Source organism: Pavona decussata, unplaced genomic scaffold, assembly GCF_977016875.1.
Source record: "Pavona decussata unplaced genomic scaffold, jaPavDecu1.1 SCAFFOLD_64, whole genome shotgun sequence".
In the NCBI taxonomy this organism is placed as follows: Eukaryota; Metazoa; Cnidaria; class Anthozoa; order Scleractinia; family Agariciidae; genus Pavona; species Pavona decussata.
This window is the reverse complement of record NW_028145484.1, coordinates 3,236,949-3,264,019: the sequence shown is the minus strand read 5'-3', so window position 1 is coordinate 3,264,019 and position 27,071 is coordinate 3,236,949. Positions and strand designations below refer to the sequence as shown.

Genomic DNA, 27,071 nt, shown 5'->3' with positions numbered 1-27,071 from the left:
GGTAAGTAAAAAGGGACTGATTTGCGAGGTAGAAACTGCACGAGATAGAGCTTTTAGCACTTATGGATGTACATCATGGATTAGGCTGGACAGTTAGACATTTAAGTTATCCATTCCCACCAGATCAAGACTTGCGGCATTTTCTCCTTAAAACGTTTTCTTTGGGACAATAAATTTAGGCTCTGAAATGTTGACTTGTAAGACATGAATGTTCCAATTATTGACTCGCTCTCCTCTTATCAGCTCTTGCATTAAGCTGCTACAGCTGTAGATCTGTGCCGGAATTTCGATTCTTATTTCTTAGAGTTACACTACCATTTGTGTTCTTGTGAGTTAGGAGGGAAAGAAATAATGTGAAATCTTCTTAGCCTTCTAGTCTAAGGTCCTGCAGCACATTACCATCTGATTGTCCAAATAAATAATAATAAAAAGTTCACAAAATAAGATATTAATTATTCTAAACGTAACTGTAGGGGTAACCCGAAAAGACTGACCCCCGGTATGTGGACCCCTCCACCTGACCGGGTCCATGGACTACCCCCTACTGACCCCCTAAATGAACCACCCCATTAAAAGAAAAACAAAAACAAAACATTGACTTAATGCAAGCAGAGGAGGTGACAAGTCCACTTGTGCAATATTTAGAGCGTGGTATTTTGTAAAGTTAGTAGGCTCTGTCTCAGCCACATCATTGGTATATACATGGCAAAATGGTATTTGTTCGTTGTAGAGATCGAAAATGGGCCGAAGAATTGTCTGTTTTAAAAGTTGGTGACAAAAATGTTTGTTCTTTGAAAAATAAGTTTAAAATCTCTTTAGTTGAAGAGAGACACAGATGTCATCAAAAACAAAAGATTAAAAGTGATGAACATTCAGACAGTAAATACCTGTTATCTATGACTGCACCTAGTACAGGTCTGCATTGGGACACAAAAGTGGTCCCTTTGTAATTTTATGAAGCCTGGGACGAGTTTCATGAACCCGCGGAAAAATGCCCCAACAAAATGGCGGAGAAGAACAGAAAACAAACAGTACTTTTATCATCCAGTTTTAAAACACACTTGCTTCTTCGGTTCATTTTTTATGACGAAGAAATGCAATTTTGCCATGTGCATACCATGTGGGTGAGCTGGAACCAGTGCCTTACAAAATACCATGCTCTAAATATTGCACGAGTGGAGTTGCCACCACCTCTGCTTGCGGTAAGTAAAAGTTTTGTTTTTGTTTTTTGTTTGTTCGTTTTTTTATTTTTTAATATGGTGGTCTGTAGAGGGGGTCAGTAGGGGGTTAAGTCCCCGGACCAGACCAAGTTGAGGGGTCCATGGACCGGGCATCAGTCTTTTCGGGTTACCCTAACTGTATAACTGGGAACTCTCACGCATTATGCGTGAGTCTCACACCTGCTGACTAAAGACATCAATCTCACGCATCAAGGCCAATTTCTCAATTGCCTGAGTCACAAATCCGGATAAGTTGTTCTAAAAAAAACTTCAATTCATTTCATTTCAGATTTGAATATGTATTATTTCTTTGCTCTTTATAACAATCCCAAAAACTTAAAATGTCTACAATCCGTTTGAATCAAAGGTCGTCGGAATATCTTCGGACATTTTCAGCAACGTTCGGAAGTCTTGGGAAAATTGCGGAAATCTTCAGAAGTGGCTCGGATGTTTTTGGAAATCCTGGTCATGACAAGACAAAATTTTCATGTATTTGACTCGGAAAAAGTTGGCAGGTTTATAACATACTGCATGTTTTAATTGATAGAAAATGTAAAATAACAAAGTGACTGGATATCCTAGATTAAAGCTTGCATAATATCAAGTTGAGAAGATGGCATTCATGGATGATCCAGAGTTTATAATCGCCCACATACGCCACTCCTGCGTCATTACAGATGACACTGGTGAGCAATTTTTTAAAATTATTTGAGATGCAGTTACATCATATACATGTATTCGTTTAATGTTCAAATAAAACAATGAAATGAAATAAAATAAAATAAAGCAAAGCTTGGAAATCAGAGCAGGGAATGATCTTGCACTGGCTGGGGTGGGGGAGGGTTTGGGGGAATGTTAAAAAAAATATCAGGTTAAAATGTATGTGACAGTATTTTTTATTTGCTAAATCAAATCTTCATGTCTCTCATATGTTAATTAAAAAAATGTGTATCAATTTTTCCTCTCTGTGTTTGAGGTACATACACGTATAAAAGCGTCAAAATTTATTTTACATCTGTCGCGTACAATTTATCGTGCAAGACAGGAGACTGAGTATGGTAGAGCTGTGACATGACATCAATACAGGAACACTTAGTCTTACAGTTTCTCTATTCCTCAGATGTTTCATTCTGAGTATACTGTCTTTACAACAGTTCTCCTTTTAAAAGTGGAAAATTCCATTTCAAATTGGAAGTTGAGAACTCTGCCTTATTTTGCGGAACATATCACTTCTCATCCAATCAGAAAACAAGTCTTTTAATTGTGCTTGTTTGTGCGGGACTATCCCGCATCCAAACCAATCATGAGTTCACAAAGAAACCTGATATTTTACAAGGTCAGGGTATCCCGCATATCAGCCAATGGGAGGAACTATCATTGTACGTATCACTCCACACCAATAAGCACATTACCGATATCAAGATATTGAAAAAACGTTTTCACCAATTTCGTCGACTATAAAAACTGAAGTGTTCGCTCCCATGTTCAGCAATGTGCTAGTTGCAATCTGCTTTTCTTTAACTTTGGATGAAATTCCTTTGTTTAATCATCAGAGTTTCAGCTTTTTTGCCCACTATACTGTTTTCAAACTTGCGCACGGCCTACCTTTATTTGAACTTACAGTATGTTACACTCAAATTCCATACATTTATTGTACATGATCTTAAATTCTAAATTATTTTCCTCTCCCGAGTAATGAAGCACGTTCCCTTGGTTTTCGTACCTTCTCCAGTATCCCTTCAATCGCCGTACAAATGTGATGCATGTTTTTGAAAAATCTGATTAATTATTCTTCCCTTGCCAAATATTCCGTTTCTTATCTCATAATTCGCAGCAGTACTAATTCTAGTGTAAAAGATTTGAGTTGTTTCGCTTTAAGCCAAGAGCGAACTGCGAGGTAGCTTCTATAAAGCGCTTTACTGCACTAGCGCACTTAGGTTATTTAAAAAAAATCTCCCTCTTTATGGCACATGAATACACAAGCGAAAAGGCGCTTACAAGATTTCTGGTCCTTTTTTTAACAACTATTTCCTTTTGACTGTTGGTGGTAAATTTAAAACAAAAGTTGTTACTCGACCACTACGACAGCATGTTGCAGGAAGAAAGGAAGTCAACAAGTGGAGATTTTTTTTCAACTGTATGAGGTGAACTGAGCGCAATAATGTCAATAATCGCTTACAATACCACTGTTGATTAAATATTTATGTATTAATTTCTCACACAAATTAAAAAAAAAACAGGAAACTGATGACAGCAAATAAAATGGATGTTACCTCTTGGAAAAACGTGACGCCAACAACACCAGAGCAAGGAGACGCACAAAAGTTGTGGTGTGTACGTAATTAAGGTGGGCACGCAAATTCAAATTACAGTGTACTGCTGCATTTATGGAAGACTATTATCACTATTAAACTATAAAGGAAATTTCAGCAAACATGCATTCAACATTTTGTTGGACCAAATGTCTAGGGCATTTGGACAGGTCGTTCAACATTGCTGAAAGTGTAAAAAAGTGTTGACTGCTTGACCTTGTTGATTTCAAAGCATACTGTTGAATCAACGCTTTGACATTTCCTTTGTTCTTGAAAATGTTGAATGGCACTGAAGCAGTTGGAACACTACGTTCATCCAACATTTTCCCAATATTTGTCAGCTTTTGTTGAACAAATTTTGGTCAAATGTTGAAACTGTTTAAACGGGCCCTTAGCACTCTAACATATACTGTGGACTAAATTCTCTGATCCATCATTGCAGCAACATCTGCCTCACAAAACAGATGTTGGTAGTCATGCTGCCATGTGAAGTAAATTAGCTGACCATACCATAATGAATGTGGCTAATAATATACATGTTGTTTATCAATCTAGTACATACAACTCATTTCCAACAACAGCTGAAGATTTGTCTGATGTGTTTGGCAAGCGTGAAGTGAAACAGGATAAGAGTAAAGCAGTCACAATTTCTCAGCTTAGCAAACAGTTGGAAGAATCTCACGGCGAACCAAATAACCCATTCCTGGAGTACTCTAAATCTGAAGGAGAGGTGAGTGCCTAAGGAACTTTTGAAAACTATTCATTAGTGACAAGAAACACATTGCACCTATTTGATTAACCACCCTGGGCACTTATTAAATTTTGGGCCGTGCAGATGAGGGTGGGTGCTTATTTGAGGTGGGTGCCTATGTTGTAGGTTAAAATGAATCCAGGTTAAAATGATTTCAACCTAGGTTGATTTGTATTTTCCTTTGTTAAGGTTGGGTAATTTACATCTTAAACAAAGGAAAATACAAATCAACCTAGGTTGAAATCATTTTAACCTGGGATTCATTTTAACCTACAACACCTATTCAAGGGTGGGCGCTTATTATTTTCCCAACATTTTCGGAAAACAAGGACATTTTTTAGAGAATAACAAAACAAGGGATAGCAAGTTTATCTCGCCTCAACAAGACAAAACAAAGTGCAAAAGCTACCATGAACAAGCCGTAAAACAATGTAAAAGTTCATTGACTATCATATCTAAAACCAATTTAAAACCAACTAACGTTCCTCTTACTTCGCGCTGGGCTAGTACAGAAATGTCTTTTGTTGGGACTGGGGCCGGATAAGGGTGGTTGTTCATTCAAGGTGGGCGCTTAATAAATTGTTGGGCTTTCAGGGTGGGCGCTTATTTGAGGTGGGTGCTTATTCGAAATTGGGCGCTCATTCAAAGGTGTATGGTTAAGCGAGTAAATACGGTATTATAATTATAATTAAAATTAGTACTATTCCTGCCTATGACTATTCTGCTGCCTGTTGTTACTTTTTTTTACAGCACCCTTAAATTTCTGACTTGTAAAATTAATGTTTCCTTAATAAAATATACATTCCCTGGCTGGGTTCCAGATATATTTTTAGTGATAACCATATATGTGAGTGCTAAAGCTACAAGCACTGAGGCATAACAAGCTGTGCAATATAAAATGAAATAAAATGTCCCTTTTGGGACCTTCCACAAGCTGTCATCATAGCCTATCTTCGGTCTTGTCAATATTTTCTAGGGAACAGACTTCTGGAGCCAGTGTACAATCATGTACATTGTATAGCATTTTTGACTTCTATAATTGATTTCTTTTTTTTTCAGGCTTACCAAGGAACGTCCCCCAACAAGAAATATAAGATATATTTAACCATGCAGTCAGAGGTACACTGTACTTAGAATTATAGCAATTTTTAACTGCAGTGGTAAGCTTGTCTCCAAGAAGTATAGCCACTTACGAGTGGGAGTATTCTGGTTACAGACAAAATATTATTTTAACAATGACACTATTATTTAATGCATTGTTTAAATAGCTGTATGACACTTTTTAGGCCTCCCAAGGGACCAGGGACAAAGAAATAGCCCACAAAAGATGAAGTCAGAGTGAGAGTTAAACAGAAAATTCTTTGTCAGGGCGTTATTCGCACTTAAAAGTTATTTCCAAGGGAGTTTTACAACACACCGAGATCCCTAGGGACATAAACAAGTGAAAAATGCGGACTTCAAAATTTGGTCATTTTTGACCAAAAACCCTGGACTTACCCCTTGGAAAAAAGTCGATTTTTGGACGAAATACATATATTCTTTTAAAAGCTTCCAATCGAATCAGTGTGTCCGAAAACGTCCCCTGAGACGCTTTTTAGGCCTCTCAAGGGACCAGGGACAAAGAAATAGCCCACCTCTTGGAAAAAAGTCGATTTTTCGACGAAATACAAATATTCTTTTAAAATCTTTCAATCGAATCAGTGTGTCCGAAGACGTCCCCAGGGACAAAGAAATGGCCCACAAAAGAAGAATTCAGGGTGAGAGTTAAACAGAAAATTCTTTGCCAGGGCGTTATTTGCACTTAAAAATGATTTCCAATGGAGTTTTACGACATACCGAGATACCTAGGGACATAAACAAGTTAAAAATGCCGACTTCAAAATTTGGTCATTTTTGACCAAAATTGTGGACTTACCCCTTGGAATGAATTCGATTCTTGCACGAAATATAAATATTCTTTCAAAAGCTTCCAATGGAATCACTGTGTCCAAAAACGTCCCCTGAGACACTTTTTAGGCCTCCCAAGGGACCAGGGACAAAGAAATAGCCCCAAAAAGATGAAGTCAGGGTGAGAGTTAAACAGAAAATTCTTTGTCAGGGCGTTATTTGCACTTAACAATTATTCCCAAGGGAGTTTTACGGCATAGTGGACTGTCAGGTAATCCTCTGTTTATTATTAGCTTTTAATTTTAATTTTCAGTCACCTTCAAATCCTGAATTTTCACTTTTCTTCATAAATTCGTAACCTCCCGTTTTTATTTTCTTCTTTAGAAACATTCTAAATATCATTTAAAAATTATCAATCATATATTGCACCATGGACTACAACCTAAGTGGAGGCATGTATGTTTCGAATGTAATCTCGCTGAGAGAAAGAAAGTTTGATTAAGAGCTGAAAAAGAGCCGGTTTTGTATTACAAAACAGTAAGTTGACCAGAATGCCCCCTTAATGTAAGGGACTACAAAATTTCAGCGGGTTATGTGTACTTTTGGGAACAACCAGAAGTCTTCAGTGTTCGGAAAACTATAGAAAAAGAATAACAAAGTGTTTAACAAAAAGCAGGTGAAAGACGGGTACCTTCAAACTCATTTGCAAAGGTGCTAGAGCGTACATTACAAGGGTACATTAAAGAAGCGAATTTAAGTTGAAAACGTAGGGCATCAAATTCAATCTGATACCATTTTGAAAATAAGGTAAGAACATTCGTAGAGTTTTAATTCTAAACAAAACTCACTGTAAGATGTTTCTGCAGCACAAATAACTCTTGTCTTTGGCTGTCTGCACCCAAGTCTGTCACTATAGGATCTTGAACTATCGGGCCCTGGTTTAATCTCGAGTATCCGATCCGTGACGATAACGAATTGACTGTAGTTGTATTGCCTCTCCTTTATTTTGGAAAAAACTATGGGTGTTCATGGGTTTTTAGTGAAAATGTTAAATGCGTTCCAGGTAAATTGCCTTGATTTTCAACAAACCGCGTAATAGAAAAACTTGATTATCGGGTTACGTAGTAAGGGTCAAAATGATACCAGCTTATTTTTCACTAAATCTTATCGAATTAATTCTGAGTTCTTAACAATGTATTTTTTTTTAATAGGAGTTTTCAATATCTGCTGAGATTTACACATCTGACTGATAATTTCTCTTTTTAATTTCACCTTTTTAATATAATACCTTTTCACAGTGTAACCGTTAATAAATTAATACAAACAGTTGCTATTTGTATAAGCAAAAGGCGTTTAGGGTTTCTTCTTACCCCAAGATTTGCCAAATAGTCAAACAATTTAAAATCAATTTTCTGTTTAACAATTCGTTAATCTAGTACTAAATTAGTACGCTCCAATTAAAAATATCGATATTGCTTGTTCAACAGTTTTTGAAAGGCGTTGAATAATATCGACAGTAATACACGGGGCTTGAAAATTGTTAGAAATCAACTGAAAATTTCTCTTAACTTATAATTTCATTTAATTGTAAATACCGCCAAGTTAGAAGCATAAAATCAAATAAAATTATTTACGCCAATAACAAAGAATAACGCTTAGTTTCCACGAAATGGCAAAAAAGGGAAAGGCATTGTTATAAGAATAATGACATATTTTACTTAATGTAATTATCATTGATTTTAGCTTAATCTTTTATACTGACAGGCCTGTTTACTCCTTCCAGAAAGGGAAAAGCACTAACTCTAGACAAAAAATTATTGATTTTTTTTAGCCTTCATAAATGTGGAGTCCACTACTATTTTTAAACTACAATTGATCATCACTCAGACAAAACACTCGACAACTTGTCTTTGAAAGCAGTGGCATCGTGTTCCGCAACAATATTTCTTGAGACAGTCGCAAGTCTAAGACATAAATTTTTAGTTATTCCGGCTTTGGTTTCCTGATGTGTTTCGTTAAATACATATAAATTATTATTTAGAATTGTGACAATGCAGCCAGGTGCCTTGGTATTTGTCTCGCTAATTGCGGTAGCTAAATCATCCTCAACTGCAGGTAAGTTGCAAACATTTTACCTTGATACATCATTTCATCTTATCCATTTATTACTTGCCGAGTATAATGATTGATAAATTAAAACTATTTAAAATAAAAGAAATTAAGCAGTACTTCCCATTGGTGCTGTATGTCATGCTAAACAACTGAAGGCCGAAAACATTTTACAACCCTTAGATGAAAGGTGTGTCCATTCAAACGAAATCTAGGTACAAATAGAACTCTCCTGTTTTTTTTTTTTTTTCTATACTGCACAAAGTAGTTCTATTTCAATTTTTAATTTTTAAAATTGGCGAGAGACGCATTCTTATTTCGCACAGTTAGTGCTCAATACTGTTTTCAGTGTGTACAATGCTATAAAGCTGCTAGAATGCAGTTACCTTCCGTGGTACTATCTTTTTTTTTTTAAATGTTTTGCAAAATTTCAAACTTGGTGTACTCTCAGTCTTGCCCTCTATCGCAAAAGGATTCCCAACCGCACGTAGACGAGTTGAAATTGAAGAGTCTCTTGGCTGAGACGAAACGCCGCGTCAGACTACCCACGAACATTTTCAATTCTTTATTGTTTATATTTAATTACCAGCAATAAATAAGGTTTGAACTCTTTTCAACCAAATGCACTGCTTAAAGCATAAGCGACCTGCAGCAATAATCGCGTAGAAAAAAAAAATAATGAAATTGCTGACTGATGCAATGCCACTACACCGAGCAATATAACTACTGCCAAGGGTGTTCACAGACGTACGTAATATTTGTAACCATGGAGCACACTTCAGGGTTATTGGTGAGGTCAGTGTACCAAAGACCAAAGACACACATATCTAGGAGGGTTGGAGCAACATGAAGGCTTCAACAGGTCAGAGAGCCATTCTCTATCTCCCCACAAAAGAAGATCCACAGTTTTAAATAGAAAGTAACCCTTGCCTATGTTAAAAGCACTTTCTACTTGCCTTTCAACTTTTTTTGTATATCTTGAATAAAGCAATATATTGCAATTACTTTTTACCTAACACGATGGACAAGTGGAACTGTGATCTAGCGTGTGCAAAAAAGCGATCGAGTTATTTTTGTTGCAGGGTGCAATTACTTCTTTCTTGCTTTTTACTTAGGAAAAAGGAAGTCAAATATAAAATGCCTTGTAAGCATACGCACTTAACAACTTAACTCCCTTGACAACGATATGATCTTAAACCTTTGTCATTGGCATTTTTTATTTATCAATGATCGTAAGAAAATGTGGAGGGTGACTGATGTTGAAATTTCAGTCGCCATTAAAGGAAACCTCCACTCTTGAAATACATTAACGTTAAATTGTTGAAAATACAATCTAATTTCAAACGTCGTTGGAAAACATGGAAATAATATTTCTGTGTCGGACAAAACAGAATTTGATTATCGCCTATGTTTCATTTTAAATTTCCCGGGCGCCGCCATCTTGGATTTCATGACGTAAAACGGTTGCTCTATTGTTTCACACAAAAGAACTTCTGCTTACTGACAATAGCGGCAACCATATGACGTCATGAAATCCAAAATGGCGGCGCCCAGGAAATTTAAAATCCAAAACAGGCGATAATCATATCTAATTTTTAGCACACTTGAATGTCATTTCTGCTATTTAAAGTAAAATTTAGAATTTAGACACTATTTTCGACAATTCACCGTCAATTTGTTGTCGGAGTGAGTGGGGGTTCCCTTTAATAATCCGAACAATATCTTCATTTAACTTGTAATAATAGTAGTGGTAGTCGAGTCTTTATTTAGCAAGGGTAATTCATAATAGTACCTAACACTAATAGACTTGTAGCCCTCAAGACTAAAATCAATACAAATAGATAAAAAGAAAAGAAAACAACATGTTGAAAATGATAAAAGATCTTTGTTTTTCAAGTAGCAAGTTAACATTATTATTCTTAAAAGCATGAACAATGACTTTCTTTGTCAGATTCACACCTACCTCATTCCACAATTGAGTTGTGGTGATACTGAGTGTCCGTTCTCCCTCAGTTTTTCTTGTAAATACAGGACAAATATTGTTCATATGAGCGAAGCGAGTATTTCTAGAGTCAGTGAACTTCATTCGGCCAATATCAATAGTTAGTTCACTATTAATGTATTTTTATTCAATAGGTGGATCAGCCTGGGGATATGACGAAAGTTCCACCTCAGGTAAGGTACAGTACAAACGTACACAGAAACTAATTTGACAACCTCTAAAATTAAACTCGGTGTGGATGTTGAACAAACCAGAAGAATCAGGTTTGTCACTCATGTATTTTTTTCTGTTTTTCTATTGTTTCCATTATTCAAAGCAATATTTAGTTTATCTTCAAATGAAAGTTATAGAGCAGTGCTCGCCCGCGATATTCAATATATTTATAATGATAATTGAACTGAGTAGAGTGCAATTTGGTCTGAAATCATACGCATGATTTCAAAATCGAACGAGCGCGCAGCGCGAGTTCGATTTGAAATCACAAGTATGATTTCAGACCAAAATTGCACGACACAAAGTTCAATTACCACTTTATTACACCTGTTTTGAAATCACAGAGTATCATTGTCAATTTTAATATTCTATTTTTGTTACTTCATTTCCATTTTGATGGGCTGAAGAAAGGATGCAATTTAGAACAAAAAATGGTGCAATTTGGGAATAAATCGCACTGTTGAGAGCCAATCAGATTGCAAGGATCACCAGCGATTTCAAAACGGGTGTAATAAATACTGTAAGCAGTGGAGGATACAGAGATTCGGATAAGTGGAGGGTCCGCTGTCGAACGCTCGACTTAATTAATTCGTGAATCTTCGTGAAACGAAATATCTCGGCGCCTCGGTCCTAGCTCGGGGCCTCGGTTTTCGGCCCCAGGCGCCTCCCCTTGATCCAACACTGGTAAGAGATAGATAGAGATTGTTGTGTGTCAATCACTCACAAATATGTCTAATACTTAAACTTGTTAAAACGTAAGTCCTCCGCTGCTTATGTAACTAGTACTTATGTAACCGAATCTTTTTATCTCGCGTTTTAATCCGTCCGTACTTTTATAATTAGTGGTACCATTATATTGTGTTATATAGTCTTCTAATTAACATGGTTTATACTGATCATAATTTCAGCCGTTAACTGTTACATAGGATGAAATTACATATACATGTACATAGAATATCTATTTTTTAATAGCTGCACATGGGCTTATAGCAGCGTTTACTTTGTATTCGCTTATCCATTTTGTAGTATAAAGAAACATTCATTCATAAATAAATAAAATTAAGACTTTTTTATCATTTTTATTTTGAAGCGTTTGGTCCAACACGCTGGAACGAAGTGGCCTCTCAGTGTGCTGGTTTTGCCCAATCGCCCATTGACATCGAGGAATACCCGCTAAAGAGTAGTAATCACTGGAAAACTAATTTGCAGATCAGTTTTGCCAAACAAGGCGGTTTAGTCACTGGTACCTTAATTAACAATGGCCATGCTCCAACCTTGCAAGTTGAAAAGGGAGGTACTGAACGTGTGACCCTGACAGGGGGTCCGGTGGGGGACGGTGTCTATGTACTAGAACAGTTCCACTTTCACTTTGGATGCGCGTCAAACGTAGGATCCGAACACACTTTGCATGGAAAATCGTACCCTGTTGAGGTATCCACAATTTTCTTTGTTGTTCAGATAAATAATCTTCCTGGGTGAATTAGATCAGTAAACGAAATGTAGTATACAGGGAAGAGGTAATGGAAATTTGCCAAGGAAAGGGAAAACTTTAAATGAGCCATTGACCTTTGACTGCTGACCCCGTGAGATCCTTTTAAGCCGCCGTTACACGTTGAAACTTTTAGCTGAAACTTGTGTGCAACGGCGCTGCGAAATAAGTTTCAGCAGGCGTTGCGCCGTGTAACATGGTCGGTTTCGTGAAACTTTTTCGAACTTCCGTTACGAGACAAGTTTCACGAAAAGTAGAACCGCTTTCTACTTCTGCAACGGCTTGCAGCGGTCTCAGTGGCGAAAAAACAAGAGTTTCACCGTGTAACACCACTTCGTGAAACTGGTCTCGTTCGCCGTTGCACACAAGTTTCAGCTAAAAGTTTCAACGTGTAACGGCGGCTTTATTGTGCTGAAATAATCAGAAATACCCAAATTTTGACGCAACCTCGTTCCCAGGGCCTTTTCCCTAGCTTGGGGGTGGGGAAAAGGCCCTGGGAACGAGGTTGATTTTGACGATGTTTCGGCTTGAATAAGTGGATCTCCATTGTACTCCGCCATAGGCCTTGTTTGGATACTGTCAAACAAATTACATGTAAACTTTCTAATTACGACAAACGTACCGTTCTGAAGTGGCTCAAGTGGTATGGCTTAGCAAAACGTTATTTGCTACTTCGTTTGGTCTTCAGTTGCAGTAGATCAGTCTATTTGTAAAATAAAAAAAAATGTTTGATTCATTTCTTTTGTTTCAGCTCACCACTTATACTTAACCCAAGAAATATTGCTAGATCTTGCTGATTTCGCTTTGCATGAATAACCAGAAGACAATTAAATGCTCGTTATTTCTCGGGTATGGTACATAATGACTCATTTACCATGGCCGCTAATCCAATCAAATCCCTGGAATTGCATTATACAATGATTCACTTTTTAATAATCAAAATAATTCTAGCCCAAAGTGGGCTAATTCACTGGCTGATAATTAGACGTTAATTTTTTTTCTCGTCTGCGTTTCAGGTTCATTTTGTGTTTTATAACACCAAATACAAGAATTTTGCTAACGCCATGGATAAACCCGATGGACTGGCAGTTGTTGGAGCCTTTTTTGAAGTAAGAGGAAAACAATAAGGTTTTGTTGCAAAATTGCTTTGCACCTACATAAAATAAACTATATCAACACAAGTTTATATGTTGAAAAACGAGGATGACTTTATATTGATTTTACCACGATAATCGACAGAATGCCCAGTACTCTAAATCTCTTGCTTAGTTATTCTATTATATCTCTTTTCATCTTTTTGCACAAAAAGAAGCTTATTAATGAACGCCTATGATTTTTAGGTTTTCCGTATTTTGTCTGAAGATAACCCACCGCGAATTACAACAGCCTTCTCCGAGTATTATTTTCCTAATAAAGTTTCTTTCATTGTTCACACCAAGATTGCTTTCATAAGTGATCGTTGACCTTCAGTTCAGTTCAGTTCAGTTCAGTTCAGACCTTCGCGAGTACAAGACGAGCACATTGAACTCCGGTCACAACCGCTCCCCCCTCCCCCTCCCCCACATAACTCCTTATTTACCCATCTGTAAATTATTTTTATTTACACAATTTATGACCGCATTTCTCTTTCAGCTTTGTCTGAGGGCCAATACGATTCTGGAAAAGCTGAAGAGCAAGCTAGAAATGATCACCGAAGAAGGTACACAGGCAATCAATTATTGTCTATCTTCAGGATTTTAAAGAAAGTTGCTTTAATCATCAATCAATTAACGTTTATGAAAACAAATTTCCAAGAAAAACGTTAAATAATCCAAACAGTAAACAAATAAATACATTTCTTAAAAAGACAGAAAGGTCAATGTGAAATTGAAAAGTACAATACTGAATTTAATTCGGCGCTGATTGCGCATTCATGATCAAAAGTAAAGTAGCGGTTCCCTGTTTTAAAATGAGTTGCGCGAGTTTCCTTTGTATCCTAGAGTAGTTTGCTCCCATTGCCCAGCTAAAATAAATTCAACGTATCTAACGTTCCATTTAAGACTGTCATTGCAAGTGAATTGTCATTATGTGCTCATCAATTTAAACCTTGGACTTCCCCTCCCTCCCCGGACATATTCAGGTTACTTGGGTATGCAACGTACCAAGGAGATGAGGAATTCAAACGGGGTGGGGTGAGGAGTTTGAACCAGATTTACCTTTGGTCTAGCGAAATCCGGGCGTTGGTTTTTGGGGGTTGGGGAGTTTTTCAAGGACAAAATTTCGCTTGTGTCAAAAGGGGCTTCAAGAGAAAATTAAAAAAAAAAAAACAACAGCAACAATCCATAAAAGTTCAAACGCCGAAGGGTTTTCAGGGAGGAGGAGATGTTGAAGTTTCGAATTGATCGGCCATTATTTTACAGTCTTAAAGCATGCTCGAGATCTGGTTAGACAATATTGTTGCCTATTTTGTTACCTATTTTTCTAAAAAACAGGAGCAAACGTCAGCGTGGGAGAAAGAGACGGTATTTACCTTAAATACTTGGTACCCGCCTTAAACAGAGGATCGCCGTACTATACCTACCAAGGTTCCCTTACCACCCCTCCCTGCTATCAATCAGTGCGATGGATTCTGCTACAGGTCCCAGCGCCACTCAACCCTGCACAGGTCAGCCAACGGTTAATTTGTCCTACGAAATCTCCACTTTTGAACTGAATTGACGTTTAACTGTTGAAAATGCAGTGTAATTTCACATTCTCGTTTAAAAAACCGTGGAAATAATATTTCATTATGAAACAAAACAGGGTTTATTTATCGCTTATTTTCAAAATTCCTCCGGCGCCGCCATTTTGGAGGTCATGTGTTTGCCCGGCGGTCATTTCACACGAAAGAACTTCTGCTTCCAACACTCTTCCTTATTAATCTTCTTTGATTTCATTTCAGCTGATTGCCTTCAACCGTCTGCAAGCAAGACACGGTTATGCGCATGGCAGGATGTGCAATAACTTCAGGCCAACACAACCACGGAACGGACGAGAAGTTTTGTTGATTTATTGAAGCCGACCTAAGCAGCCAGACCCTTTACAAAATTGGCGAAGCTGATAAAATTAACTAAAGCCACTTTCCATGATCGCTAACGATCGGTAGATTACTCAGCATACTGAGCAATCAGCAATACCAGGGAGACGTTACAAGTGGCGACTCAGCAAAATAAGGATTCAATAAACTGCGAACATTATTGGGCTTGATTACTATATGATTTGCAACCTCGTTCCCAGGGTCTCTCACGGGAAAAGGAGAGAACCTGGGAACGAGGTTGTATGATTTGCTGGCTCAGTTTCAGCAAGTGTAACGTTCGTTGGCGATGTGTGCCTGTCACGTGAAAACCAAGCTTTAAGCAAGAAATTTCTGTGTTTTAATAACGTTTTGAAACATTTCAAATGGTCAACATGCTCATGAAATGAATGTTCTTCTTAATATCTTCACTGGCACTAAATTGAAGTGAGCTAAATTTGTTGTAATTTGGGGGAAGCCTGGCCCTCGTAAGGCTCCGGCTTCTAGTCCAGGCTTCTTCGTCGCAAAACGTGCATTGTATGTGTCACTGTGTGTAATATCTGTAATGTGTGACAAAACAAATAAATTTTATTTCTTCCTACAATTAGGATGTTTTGCGTTTCATTTTGATTCTGTTTGATGGTTTTTTGTCGAAAACAAAATTGCAATTCGTTTCGATTCTGTTTTAGCTTTTGAAACGCATTTGATTTTAATTCCAATTTTTACTTTTAAACAATTTACGTTGTAACTTTACTTTTACTTTTTTATTCATATTTTTTCATCATGTTTTTTTTTTTTTCGGATAAAATTTTAATTTAAATCTCAAAAAGTGCTAAACAAAGATGGCAGCCCTGGGCTACTAATTTGGCAATGGACGGCACTATATTCATATTTAGACACTTCCCAAATGTAATTCGCTTAAACATTTTAGTTTCTGCGTAATTGAAGCTGTTAATTTACTTGTTTGAGTTGTAAAACAGATGTAATGTAATTAATATAAGATGGATGAAAATTCGCCTTTGATTGATTGACTAGGTTCGTAGGTTTCTATGCTCCTCACCGAATTTCGCTGAAATAATCAAAAGCGTCCAACGGTTCATTTCGGTCGATATCTGTTAGAAATTCGGATTTAGTTTTAAAGAAAATCGAAAGTTTTACTCGGCAAATGTCAGCTAAATTTTTTTTAACAATGGAAAAATAAAAGCTTTCGTTTTTGAAGGGACAATTATGTCGAGAAAAGGTCGTTTAGCTAAAGCATACCGAACAGATCATACTGAATTACATTAGCTTACACAAATATGTCTTTAAAAGGGCACAAACGATCTGACAACACAGAAGACAATATTTTAGGATGTCATGTTCTCATTGGTTGTCAATGGGCAGCCCAATTTTATGGCGATTTCGCAAATTGTAAAACCATGAAAATAAAACTTTATGAGTAAGTCAGCTTGCAGCTTTCAGTTATATCTGTACTGAATTAAACAGACTGGCGGTTATAACATACATTGTTATGCAAAACTACTGGGCTGACACCAAACAAAATATCAGACATTCAGCTGTGGCTTTTCTAGGTAATTAATTATGGCCAAGAGCATTTAAGCTAGTTCTTAAATTTTCGAAAGACACCGAAAATTAATTCGGCTGAGGAAGCCAAGCAATTTGTCATAATTTTAACCAACAGTTGAGAAACTAACTAATCATGACTAATGAATTCAGAAAATCATTGTAAAGTTTAATGAGGCAGTGATAATTGAAAAATAAGTAAACACGTGATGGCAAGCCTTATTTGTTTCCCAGAATAGTGAAAACTGAAACGTCCTAATTGATAGTGGGCAAGATGTCACAGTTAGAAAAAATCTTTCAGCTTGGTTTATTTCTGCTAGCTCCCTATTTGACGCATCAAAATCAACGCGTAGTTCAAGGAAATCGTGTTTTAAAGCGAGCTTCTTATGACAACGGCGTATCCTACGCACACTTTGTAGTTCATAAACATCAGCATCTTCAGGGATCTCTGTTAGACTCTTCTATCGAAGTTGATAAACCAAGCGAATGTACTCTGGCCTGTTTGAATAGCAAACCGTGTTTTTCGTTCAACCTCGCTTTGTTGCCGAATGATAAGAAAAAACTGCGATGTGAGCTGTTAAATGAAGACAAGTATAGAAGTCCCAGCAAGCTTGTGGCCTCACAAGGGTTTCACCATTACAGTTTAAAGGTAAGCAATCTAAGGGTGTAATTAGCCGATGGGTGCGCTCGACAAAGACAAATTTTCTGAAGAATGAAGAATGTCCAATGTGATCGTACAATTTTAGATGGCCGATGACCGAGTAAATATTTGACAAACTAAACTGTTTAATTTCATCTGATAGCTGAGAAGATTGAATGCTTGTCAGTTGTGACAACTGACTTGTATAATATGTTGGCTGGTTGTGTTAGTTATGAGAATTCCGGCAATGGCCAAAATTGAAACTGCCTTAACAAACACAATTCCGGAAACTTTTCACCGTTCGACTACTGAGGAGAACTCTGCATTACCTGTTAGTTCAAATTTGGCATAATGCATTGATGAACATGATGTTATTTTCTCTTTTTTTCTGGATTTAATTTATTAGCCACAGGTAAACTAACGATATATACCGATTTTTGTGTATATCTGGCCGCCGTTGTCAGGTTGATCAGTGAAGTAAATAAGTGTTCTAGCCACAGGAAGCTGCCATAAGATTATTCAGCTATACGTTATTAGGCTAATCCGGTTTTGGAAACACACAAAAATTTCTATATTCTAGAAGTTATTACACCGTATTTAGTGAAGTCAGTTGCATCATTATCTTCAATAGTTGCTCCAATTGCAATTCAAAAGGCAATTATCATTTTTATTACTGTTCATCGTTGCATACGTCTGATTGCAAATTTAAAGTCGTGTATTTCCAATCCTATTGTCTAAATGTTTTTTCGTTGTTTTAACAGACGCCATGTTCGAGTCGCCCTTGCAAGAACGGCGGGACTTGTATTCCAATTTACGAAGAAAATAAATACCATTGTGCTTGCGTCCCGGGATATACGGACTCTTATTGCACGACAGGTGAACAAGAAGTACCATAACACCCAGAATTCGTATTTAAAGTCCTAATTCTTAGATTTTCTATTTATCTGTATATCTTTTTATTAAAAGGAAGTACAAGATTCCCAAAGTGTGACCTCACATCTCGCCCATGACGGATAATAAAAAATTAGGTTTAGTTAATCTTCAAAACAGGAAACATGCTGGCGGTTTTCAGTTTGATTTTAAACAACTCCTGCAGTTGTAGGATCGCAGCGCTGGCAAATTACGTCAATTATTTGCATTTGTCTTCCACAACATTTGAATGTCTTAGCTGTTTAGATTCAGATGGATGCTTATTTTGAAGATGACAAGCCGAAGTATCGCTTATGACAAACGGAAGTTGGACTAAAAATACTGGTGTATTTTGCAATTATTTCTGAGGTAACGAATGAAATGGAATTCTGTTTGGCTGCACCCGAACAGTGTAATCTCATTCCGATTCACGAGTTTCCATCTCCAACTGCGAGAAAACACCCTGGAACTAATTGGCAATAAAGAAATAAAGGCCACGTATTTAAAGAAACAAAGGCCACCTACGAAGGGAATATGAATGTAACCAAAACAATTTTCGTTTTCCCAATTTCAGAAAAAAAAAACAACAACAACAACAATAACAACAGAAGAAGCTCGCGAGGCACACCAAACTTTTTCGGTTTTTTCTTGCTACGAAATTTGTGTCCTGTTCGATACTGCGCCCGGATTTTTCAGAGATTTTATTTTGTCAAATCGAAAGCTCTCAAGAGTTGATGATACATTAGCAAGTTATTTACAACACTACCAAAGGTGAAAACAAGACGCAATCAAAAAACGGTACATAAATAATTAATACACAACAGAATTTAGTCGATTAAAAAAATGCTTTATAATCAATGTAATAACGGCCAGAAACAATTCTCGATTTTCTATTGACTATATTGCATTTCGATTTTTCTAATGTGATAGCCGTTGATCGCGAATCTTGGCAAGTATTTCACTATCACTGGCATTGCTTGCTTCTACGCTCGGCACCACTTGCAAGAAAGGGGGGAGGGGGTAATATTTGGCTCTACATCTGATTGGTTCACAGCGTAATCTGTTTGTCTCGCTCGGTTTTCAGATATCAACGAGTGTTTAAGTCAACCTTGTTTAAATGGCGGCACATGTACAGACCAGGTCAATAAGTATTCATGCACTTGTCTGCCGGGATACCGAGGATCTAAGTGCCAAACAGGTCAGTTTAAAAAGTAGTGGTGTTTTTTGTTTGTTTAGTCGACAAAATAAATAATGTTTAAAGAATCAAGTAGGCAATCTTCATATTGTATTTCATATTTCATTTTATTTATTTATTTATTTATTTATTTATTTATTTATTTATTTGATCACTCACAAGTTACAAATAATACGAAGAGAAACAAAAAACTAAAGAGAAAGTCAGGTGAGAATTAAAGCCTTAAGACAAACCATAGGGCTTATAGAATAAGGTTTCCTAGACGTTCAGTGTTGTTACATAAATGGAAAAAAAGCATAGAAACTGGGAGACGGTTGATACAAATTTCCAATGGATAAATGGTATACAGCCAAACATCAAAGCAAGGTAATCAAAGCCACTTTTTCGCTCTGTGAGCTGAAACAATCACAAACGAAAAGACGGAAAACAGCCAATATGTAGCTGAAAAATTACTTTACAGATTTTGTAGTTTGCTATATCTTGGGATGTACGAAGTACCTGTTGTTGTTGTTATTGTTGTTTGTTTGTCGTGCTTCAAGAGGATTTTCATTGTACTGGCGTGCTTAATGAGCGAGAATAGATACCCTACAGAACTCGCTCCAAAGTATTATTACGCGAAGTGTAAGGTATGAAACTCGAGGTCAGCGCTTCAACGTCTGACTTAACACTAATATGTACTGTGGAAATCCATACAAAAATGGTCTGGGTAAACAACTCACTGAATCTGATTTGAATTCTGTTCCTATTTAGAATGCCTGGCTCCTTTGGGAATGCAAAACCGTAAAATAACAGCGGCCCAATTATCAGCGTCCTCTCAATACGATGGCTACCACTCCCCCGATCGCGGAAGGCTCTTCATCCAGCAAAACGGACTGTACAAAGGAGCTTGGTCAGCGAAAAGAAATGACCTGTATCAATGGATACAGATCGATCTGAGAATTAAAACACGTGTCACGCACGTGGCAACCCAGGGTAGAGCTGGCTCTAACCAACGGATAACAAATTATCAATTACATTTTAGCAACGACGGCAGCGCATTTTTCGGCTTTAAGCAGCAGGGAGACAGTGTCGTTAAGGTAGGATAAGCTGACGATTCGGTTTTTTTTAACCTCTGTAAATGTTAAACCTCGGCATACTCGTTTCTTGGAGCTAGTCTCTGCAACAAGTTCCGGAGACATTTCTTTTGTGATTAATTTTCGATTTTCGTTAAAAATTTGATCCCGTCCACTCGGAACTCCAGTTGCAAACTATTCCGAATTGACCGGACAAGTTGCCGCAGAATTCACCCCTCAAATCTTTATTGTACTCTTGTGCGTGCTGTACCCATGAGACCAGATACCAATGCAAACAGTCCCTTGCAAAATTCGCCCGCTCGTGAAATCGCTCGAGGACCTAATCCCCGGCTTAGCCGCACAACAATCAAAGTTCCCAGTTATAACAAATCAAAAACATAATATAACCCTTGCAATTGGGATCATATTCGTTCAAGGATTTTTTTTCAGAGTCTCATCTTCAGGGAGAAATTGTTTTCTCGAATGCTTATTACGGTCAGGAATTTTTCCGTTTATATTAGTCTTGGGATTTGCAATAAATAGCTTGAGATACAAAGATAACTCCCAAAAACAGCTTAAAACAGCAAACGCTAATAGCGACTAGCACCTATGATATTTCCTTACAATACATCACTGCTCAATGCATCACTACTCAAACAGACATACAGACACATTTTATAACGCAGTTCCAGAGTTTTGACTGGTTTAGCGGCCATGGTGTATGAGCCATTTACACCAGCCCCACAAATATGGCAAGAATACACGACAAGGGGGAATCCAATATCACTAAATCAGTACGATTTGAGTGATTTTTCGTAGTTGTTTTTAATAACGAAAAAAAAAAAAACGTTCCTCTCATGCTTGTTGGATACGAGATGATTACAGATGATCACCTTATAATGCCTTGATGTTAACGGAAATTCTCCCAATTAGTGCCATAAGAAATATTTGGAAAACAGTGAGGAGAATTTAGATGTTGATATTCATCGCTCCGTTTTATTATTATTTTTTTCTGGGAAGTAACTTAAAGTGCCTATCACCCTTACACAGTTTTAATGAATTTCGAAAATTTATGCATGTCTAAGACGCTTTGCGAAGAAATAAATCGTATTCCATGTTTCGTTTTGTTTTTATCAGACGACAAAATCGCCCAAAATAGGTCGTTTTCCGCCATATTGAATACAAAAAGGAGCAGTTGAGAGACTGGGTTCTAACAAGCTTGTGACGTCGACCCGGTATCTCAGCCACAGAGCATTTGCTCATTTGTCACTACATTCTCTGTACTGAACTTGGAATGTGTTAGGATGGTATGTGGTAGGTGAATATGCTGCCTTCACAGTTATGTAGAAGGGTATAGTTCTGCTCGCTACACTGTTCGATAATGATGAAGCAAGGAAATGCAGAAAGAAATAGATCGATTTCATGAAACAAAAGCGGGTAAACCTGGAAAATCGTCAATATGCTCCAAGCACTTCGTGAACGACGACTTCATGCGTCGATTCTGATTTCTTGATGAAGTAAGTAACAAGCCAACCCTACCAAGACTGAAACGAGATGATAGCGGTATTAATGTGACGCCAACTGCCCATGCTAAAGCGGTGACCAGATTTAAACCATTTCCAAACATCGCCGCGAACGTGCGGTAAGAAATGTTTCCGTTTTTTTATTTAAGCTCATAGGTGCAGCTAATAAAAAACCTACTGAAATAGTAAACTTATTTTCATTTACAATTGGTCTAGACTCACAAAAATGCGAAGAGGCGAATGGAGTCTCTTACTTCTGAGACTGCTGTCTGTTGGCGCGCGGATGAGGGGCCACAGTGACATGATAAAGCTAGTTCTTTTTCTTTCTCAATTCCACGTGTATAAGTTTGGGATTAGCCTTTCCAAGAAGAACAGAACATTCTTTTTAAAAAAGCTTCAGTTTTGAATTTGTCTGTGAAGAACGAGCCAGTAATTAAGAGTCAATCGAAAATCTCGGTCGATTGACATATACTGTACTGCTCAAAATACTGCTCGAAAGGTCGGCTTTTCTCACCTGGAAATCGAGATATTTTGAAAAATTACACACGCAATGGCTTTCCAAACGTTGTGCGGTTTTACTTCTCTTAATACAAGAACAATTTCAGCTAAAAACAATTTAAAAATGGTAAAAAAATCAACTGAATAAGCTTATATTTACGCCACGAAAAATGTCTCCTCAGCGGTCCGCATGTTGTCGCGAAGTAAAATTTGATGTGGGTATTTTTGTTGACAAAAGGCAAGCCTCTTGTTCATAGGAAAAGTCTTGCTTATTTACACTTCAATCGAGCCCCAGTAAAATATTCTTTAAAACCGAAAGATTTCAAATATTTAGAAAATAGCAAGCTCCCCCAACACAAACCTCAGAGCGGAGCGAAGCGAGGCGATGCAAAGGGTCATGCAAAAACGAAGCCGTAACTAAACAAACATTTCACGCATTGCATAGCTCTCGAAGCAATCTACAGTGCTAGAGAAAGGATCAAAAAACAAATAGCAACGACCAGAGACACAACATCTTGCCACAAAAACAAATGGCCGGGCCCCGAAATACAAAAACTGTAAGATAAAGTGATGTAATTACACAGTTGCATCCTCACAAAGATGACAACAATAGCGGTCGCTTTCGGAGGTTAAAGATTATCACCCGGTTCAATCCTAACTAGAAGCTGTACTGTCACCGGACCGCGAACTGAAACGAGCCAAACTAGATCTAAATATTAGTAAAATGAAATGGCATAAGAACGACAGCGGCTAAACAGAAACAACAAGAGGTGAAATAAACAGGCGCTAAACGCAGAACTCTAACCCCAGAATGTCCTTTGAGATCAAAATACAAAACATGCTACAGTTAAGCACATGGTTTTGTTCTATGATTATCATACAAATCCTTCAAATCGTCATGCCAACCAGCTGTAAACATATAAGAAGCTAAATTGATCAAAAGACTGAGATAGAAGCGATAAACATGCGAGTAGGAGTTGTGTAGGCCTTTCATTCCTATTATACGTGCTTGATAGTCGCGTCAATCACGTAGCCGGGGTTGTAGTTAAATTCTGAATCATCTGCGTTACAGCTTTGCTCGGATTCGGTGTCAGTGTTCGGATTTTAGGCTAAAAAATCGGCCAGAAACCCCAAACAGCTCGCGTAGAATTCACTCCGACTCACTACTGTTTTGTTGTGTGCTTGTTATCGAGATACCGGGTCGACGTCACAACTCACTAGTGCCAGTCCTCTAATGGCGCGGTTTTAACTTCGGAAATTGTGATTTCGATCGCGTTTTAAAAATCGAGAATAACTTCAAATCTCATTATTTTGCTTGTTTTGGCTTACTTTCTACGTCTACTTTTGAGAATGAGAGGAATTGGGTAGGGGTGATAGGCACTTTAATACTAATCTATTCGCAATTAACAGGGTAAATGTGATTTACGTCTTTTCTTCATGATTAGGTGTTCGTTGGAAATAATGATGCTGAAACTGTCGTAAAGCATGCTTTGATTCCACCAATCAAAGCAAGGTACATCAGATTATTACCAACAGCATGGAACAATCACATATCTACAAGGATGGAACTCTACGGCTGCTTTGGTAAAGTACCCTGTAGAATGTGGATGGAAAAGGTTTCGATTTTTGATGAAATAGGAGAAGATTTAATTAAAATACAATAAGGGAAACGTTTCTTATTTGCTAGCAGTTCGGCTGGGGGTAATCGGGGTCAGGAGCCAAAGTCAGGATTATGGCTCCTGTAGGGGTATGATCATGAGAGCGATCGCAAAAATCTTGTCGCGAGGAGACGCGCGGGAGCGCGAGAGGATTCTCGCGCGCCCTCGTGTGCTTTGCTTTAGCTTGAAACTAATTGTAATCTTAAGGCCCGTTTAAACGGTTTCAACATTTCAAGGCTTCAACATGCGTTCAACACCTTGTTGAATCAAATGTTGGGGGCGATTGAACAGGTCGTTTAACATTGTTGAAAGCGTATAAAAATGTTCCAAGCTTGTTGAAAGTGTGTAAATTGGTTTAAACTTTCATTCAACATCGATTCAACATTTTTCTTCCTTCTTGAAAGTGTTAAATGGCATTGAAACCGTTTGAACACTCATCTAGCATTCGCCCATCATCCGTTTAACTTTTGTTGTTGACGTAAATCTTGCTCTAAGTGAGACTTCTTTGAAAAAGTCGGCTCACAATGTAATCGAATACCGTATTTAGGGATGGAATTTGGCCACCGTAAAGGAATTTGAGAGCTGAGGTTTTCGACTGTTAGCCCTTCATCGGCAGTTTCAGAGGCGGGCCTTGGTTACATCCCGATCACAAATTTGTCGGGTACACCCTTGGCTTCAGCAAAGGCCATATTGTCTTTAGTTCCGTTTTTTCTTTTTTTATTGATTTGCAGAAGACATGCGGGCTCTAGGAATGGAAAGCGGTGCGATAACAAACTCCCAGCTTTCTGCGTCCTCAGAATTTGATGTCTACCACAGTCGCTTCCGGGCAAGGCTACACACCAAGGAAATCTCGGCATACGCTAGAGGGGCCTGGTCCAGTCTGTTAACTGATTTAAATCAATGGATTCAGGTCGATTTTGGCAAAATAAAAAGCGTGACGTACATTGGCACACAGGGAAGAAATGCCTTGTCTCCTGCACAGTATGTAACAAGGTACAAGCTGCAGTACAGTGAAAATGGAACGACGTTCTGGTTTTACAAGAAGGAAGGGCAATCTTCAGATGCGGTAAGCAGCTTCTCATGGTCACATCTTTAAACCTGATTTTGTTTCTGTGCTAAACGTTTTATTGAGCAAAGACAAAATTACAAGGATTGGTATGGGGTGGTCAGAGCACAACAATACTAATATCTCACCCCCGAACTGCAACAAGATGCTGATTTTTGGCAAGTAGACGTTTTTCATCATTTTCTTTCAAAATATCTCAACAGATCCCATAATTTCGGAAATTTATTTTTTGTGACGTCGTCACTTTAGTACTCTATTGGATCTGAATCCGGGAACCTCCCATTTCCACGAGTGATTAAAAGTGACAATTTTTTATTTGTTGACGATCAGGTTTTCCTCGCCAATTTCGACCGCGACACAATTGTCTACCAGCACCTAAATCCACCAATCACTGCACGATTGTTGCGAATAAGGCCAACGGAATGGGTGAATCATATTTCAATGAGGATGGAGCTTTACACTTATTAAGGTATTGAATTATATTATTGATTGATCAATTAATTGTTTGATTAGTCACCAGGCGATTGATTGATTGATTGATTGATTGATTGATTGATTGATTGATTGATTGATTGATTGATTGATTGATTGATTTGGTTGGTGGTTGGTTGAATGGAATAATCGGTGCATCTACTGACTGACCGACTCACCAATATATAGTTTACTGGTTGATTGATTGACTGATTTGACTGAATGGTTTGTTAAATGATTGATTGATTGATTGATTTGGTTGGTGGTTGGTTGAATGAGAATGACTGATTGGATAAACGGATTTATTTTATTTATTTACTGACTGACCGACTCGCCGATATATCATTTACTAGTTGATTGATTGATTGATTGACTGATTTGATTTGATTGATCTGTGGACTTGACCAACTGGCTGACTGATTGGTAGACACTCAGAGATTGATTGACTGACTGACTCGTCGGCTGGTTGCAGTAGCAGCAGCAGCAGTAGTAAAAGTGAGCAGAAATAGTAGTTGTCGTTGTTGATGATGATGATGATGATATATGATAACGATGTTGTTCAGTAAGACAATGTTTATTTTCCTTGTTGCAGAAGATACGTTGTGTGTCTCACCTGTGAACTGAAGGCATCGTGACCCTCACCAATCTGAAACTTTTAACGACATACCAGTGCAAATGCTCAGGGACAACACGAGATGCGGTATGCTTTGCTTGAAGGTCTTAAGTACTGAAATGGAAAGATACAAGGCAAACAATTTAAACACAACATACAACCGGTACAGCCGTGCTGGCGTGCCCACAGTACAGGAGCTTATACAATCGAACCCCTTGATATTCGTCGCCCATCGGGTGGACACTGACTGGAGTGGTAGCCTGAGTATCAGGCTTTTCGGGAAGGCCTGATACTCAGGCTACTGGAGTGGTCACTTGCGAGAGATGTCCACTTACATATGGAATGTTTCTATGTGCAAGCTAGCACGACAGTCTTTTTGTCAAGGTGTTCGACTACAAGACGAAGTGTTAGAGTACAAGAAGAACCTCCTGAAAAAGTTAAGAGTGGACCATTTCCGCGCAGGTGAAGAGACGGAAGGGTGAAAACGCTACTTTGTACCTTCCCGACGATTTTCACCGGGAAGCACGTTTTCTTCTCACTCGACTGCCTTCGTTTACAAATGACAAGGAGTGTAAAATATCAACAGACCTTCAAGTTGTCACCTTCTACCGTTATGCGCATGTCAGCATCTTGCTATAGAACATGCACAATATAAGCGCAAGTTCTTACACAACAAATCGCGCGCAAGAAAGGAAATTGACGTTACAGAACATACAGGTGCACTTTTTAAAGGGAATTGCATGAAAATCTTGAAAGCAAGTAGTTTCTTTTTGAGACCGCAGCTTTATCATCCCGTTTGAGGTGGACCAGTGGTCTTCAATAGCCGCTTCGGTTATAACACTAAGCTTTCTTTGGGGCTTTAAACTAAA

General features: G+C 37.9%; 2 protein-coding genes across 4 annotated transcripts; both read left to right on the top strand.

Annotated features, from left to right (window-relative positions):
- Positions 1–3,262: 3,262 nt before the first annotated feature.
- Positions 3,263–15,616, top strand: LOC146478499 (carbonic anhydrase-like). 3 transcript variants are annotated; one of them, XM_085112061.1, is made up of 12 exons: positions 3,263–3,364; positions 3,461–3,567; positions 4,088–4,262; positions 5,343–5,402; positions 5,570–5,621; positions 8,212–8,285; positions 10,416–10,454; positions 11,585–11,925; positions 13,000–13,092; positions 13,616–13,682; positions 14,455–14,627; positions 14,904–15,616. In XM_085112061.1, exons 5-12 carry the CDS (start codon positions 5,611–5,613, stop codon positions 15,015–15,017), a joined length of 912 nt encoding a protein of 303 aa, XP_084968187.1. In that variant the 5' UTR covers positions 3,263–3,364; positions 3,461–3,567; positions 4,088–4,262; positions 5,343–5,402; positions 5,570–5,610; the 3' UTR covers positions 15,018–15,616. The 3 variants fall into 3 exon arrangements, with proteins under 3 accessions (XP_084968187.1, XP_084968188.1, XP_084968189.1); XM_085112062.1 differs by lacking the exon at positions 5,343–5,402; XM_085112063.1 differs by lacking the exons at positions 3,263–3,364; positions 3,461–3,567; positions 4,088–4,262; positions 5,570–5,621.
- Positions 15,617–16,851: 1,235 nt separating this feature from the next.
- On the top strand, positions 16,852–27,061 carry LOC146478498 (EGF-like repeat and discoidin I-like domain-containing protein 3). Its single transcript, XM_085111700.1, has 8 exons — positions 16,852–17,226; positions 17,979–18,093; positions 19,211–19,324; positions 20,072–20,397; positions 23,840–23,978; positions 24,784–25,118; positions 25,449–25,587; positions 26,182–27,061. The coding sequence occupies exons 1-7, from the start codon at positions 16,852–16,854 to the stop codon at positions 25,584–25,586; spliced, it is 1,542 nt and encodes a 513-aa protein (XP_084967826.1). The 3' UTR covers position 25,587; positions 26,182–27,061.
- Positions 27,062–27,071: the final 10 nt, after the last annotated feature.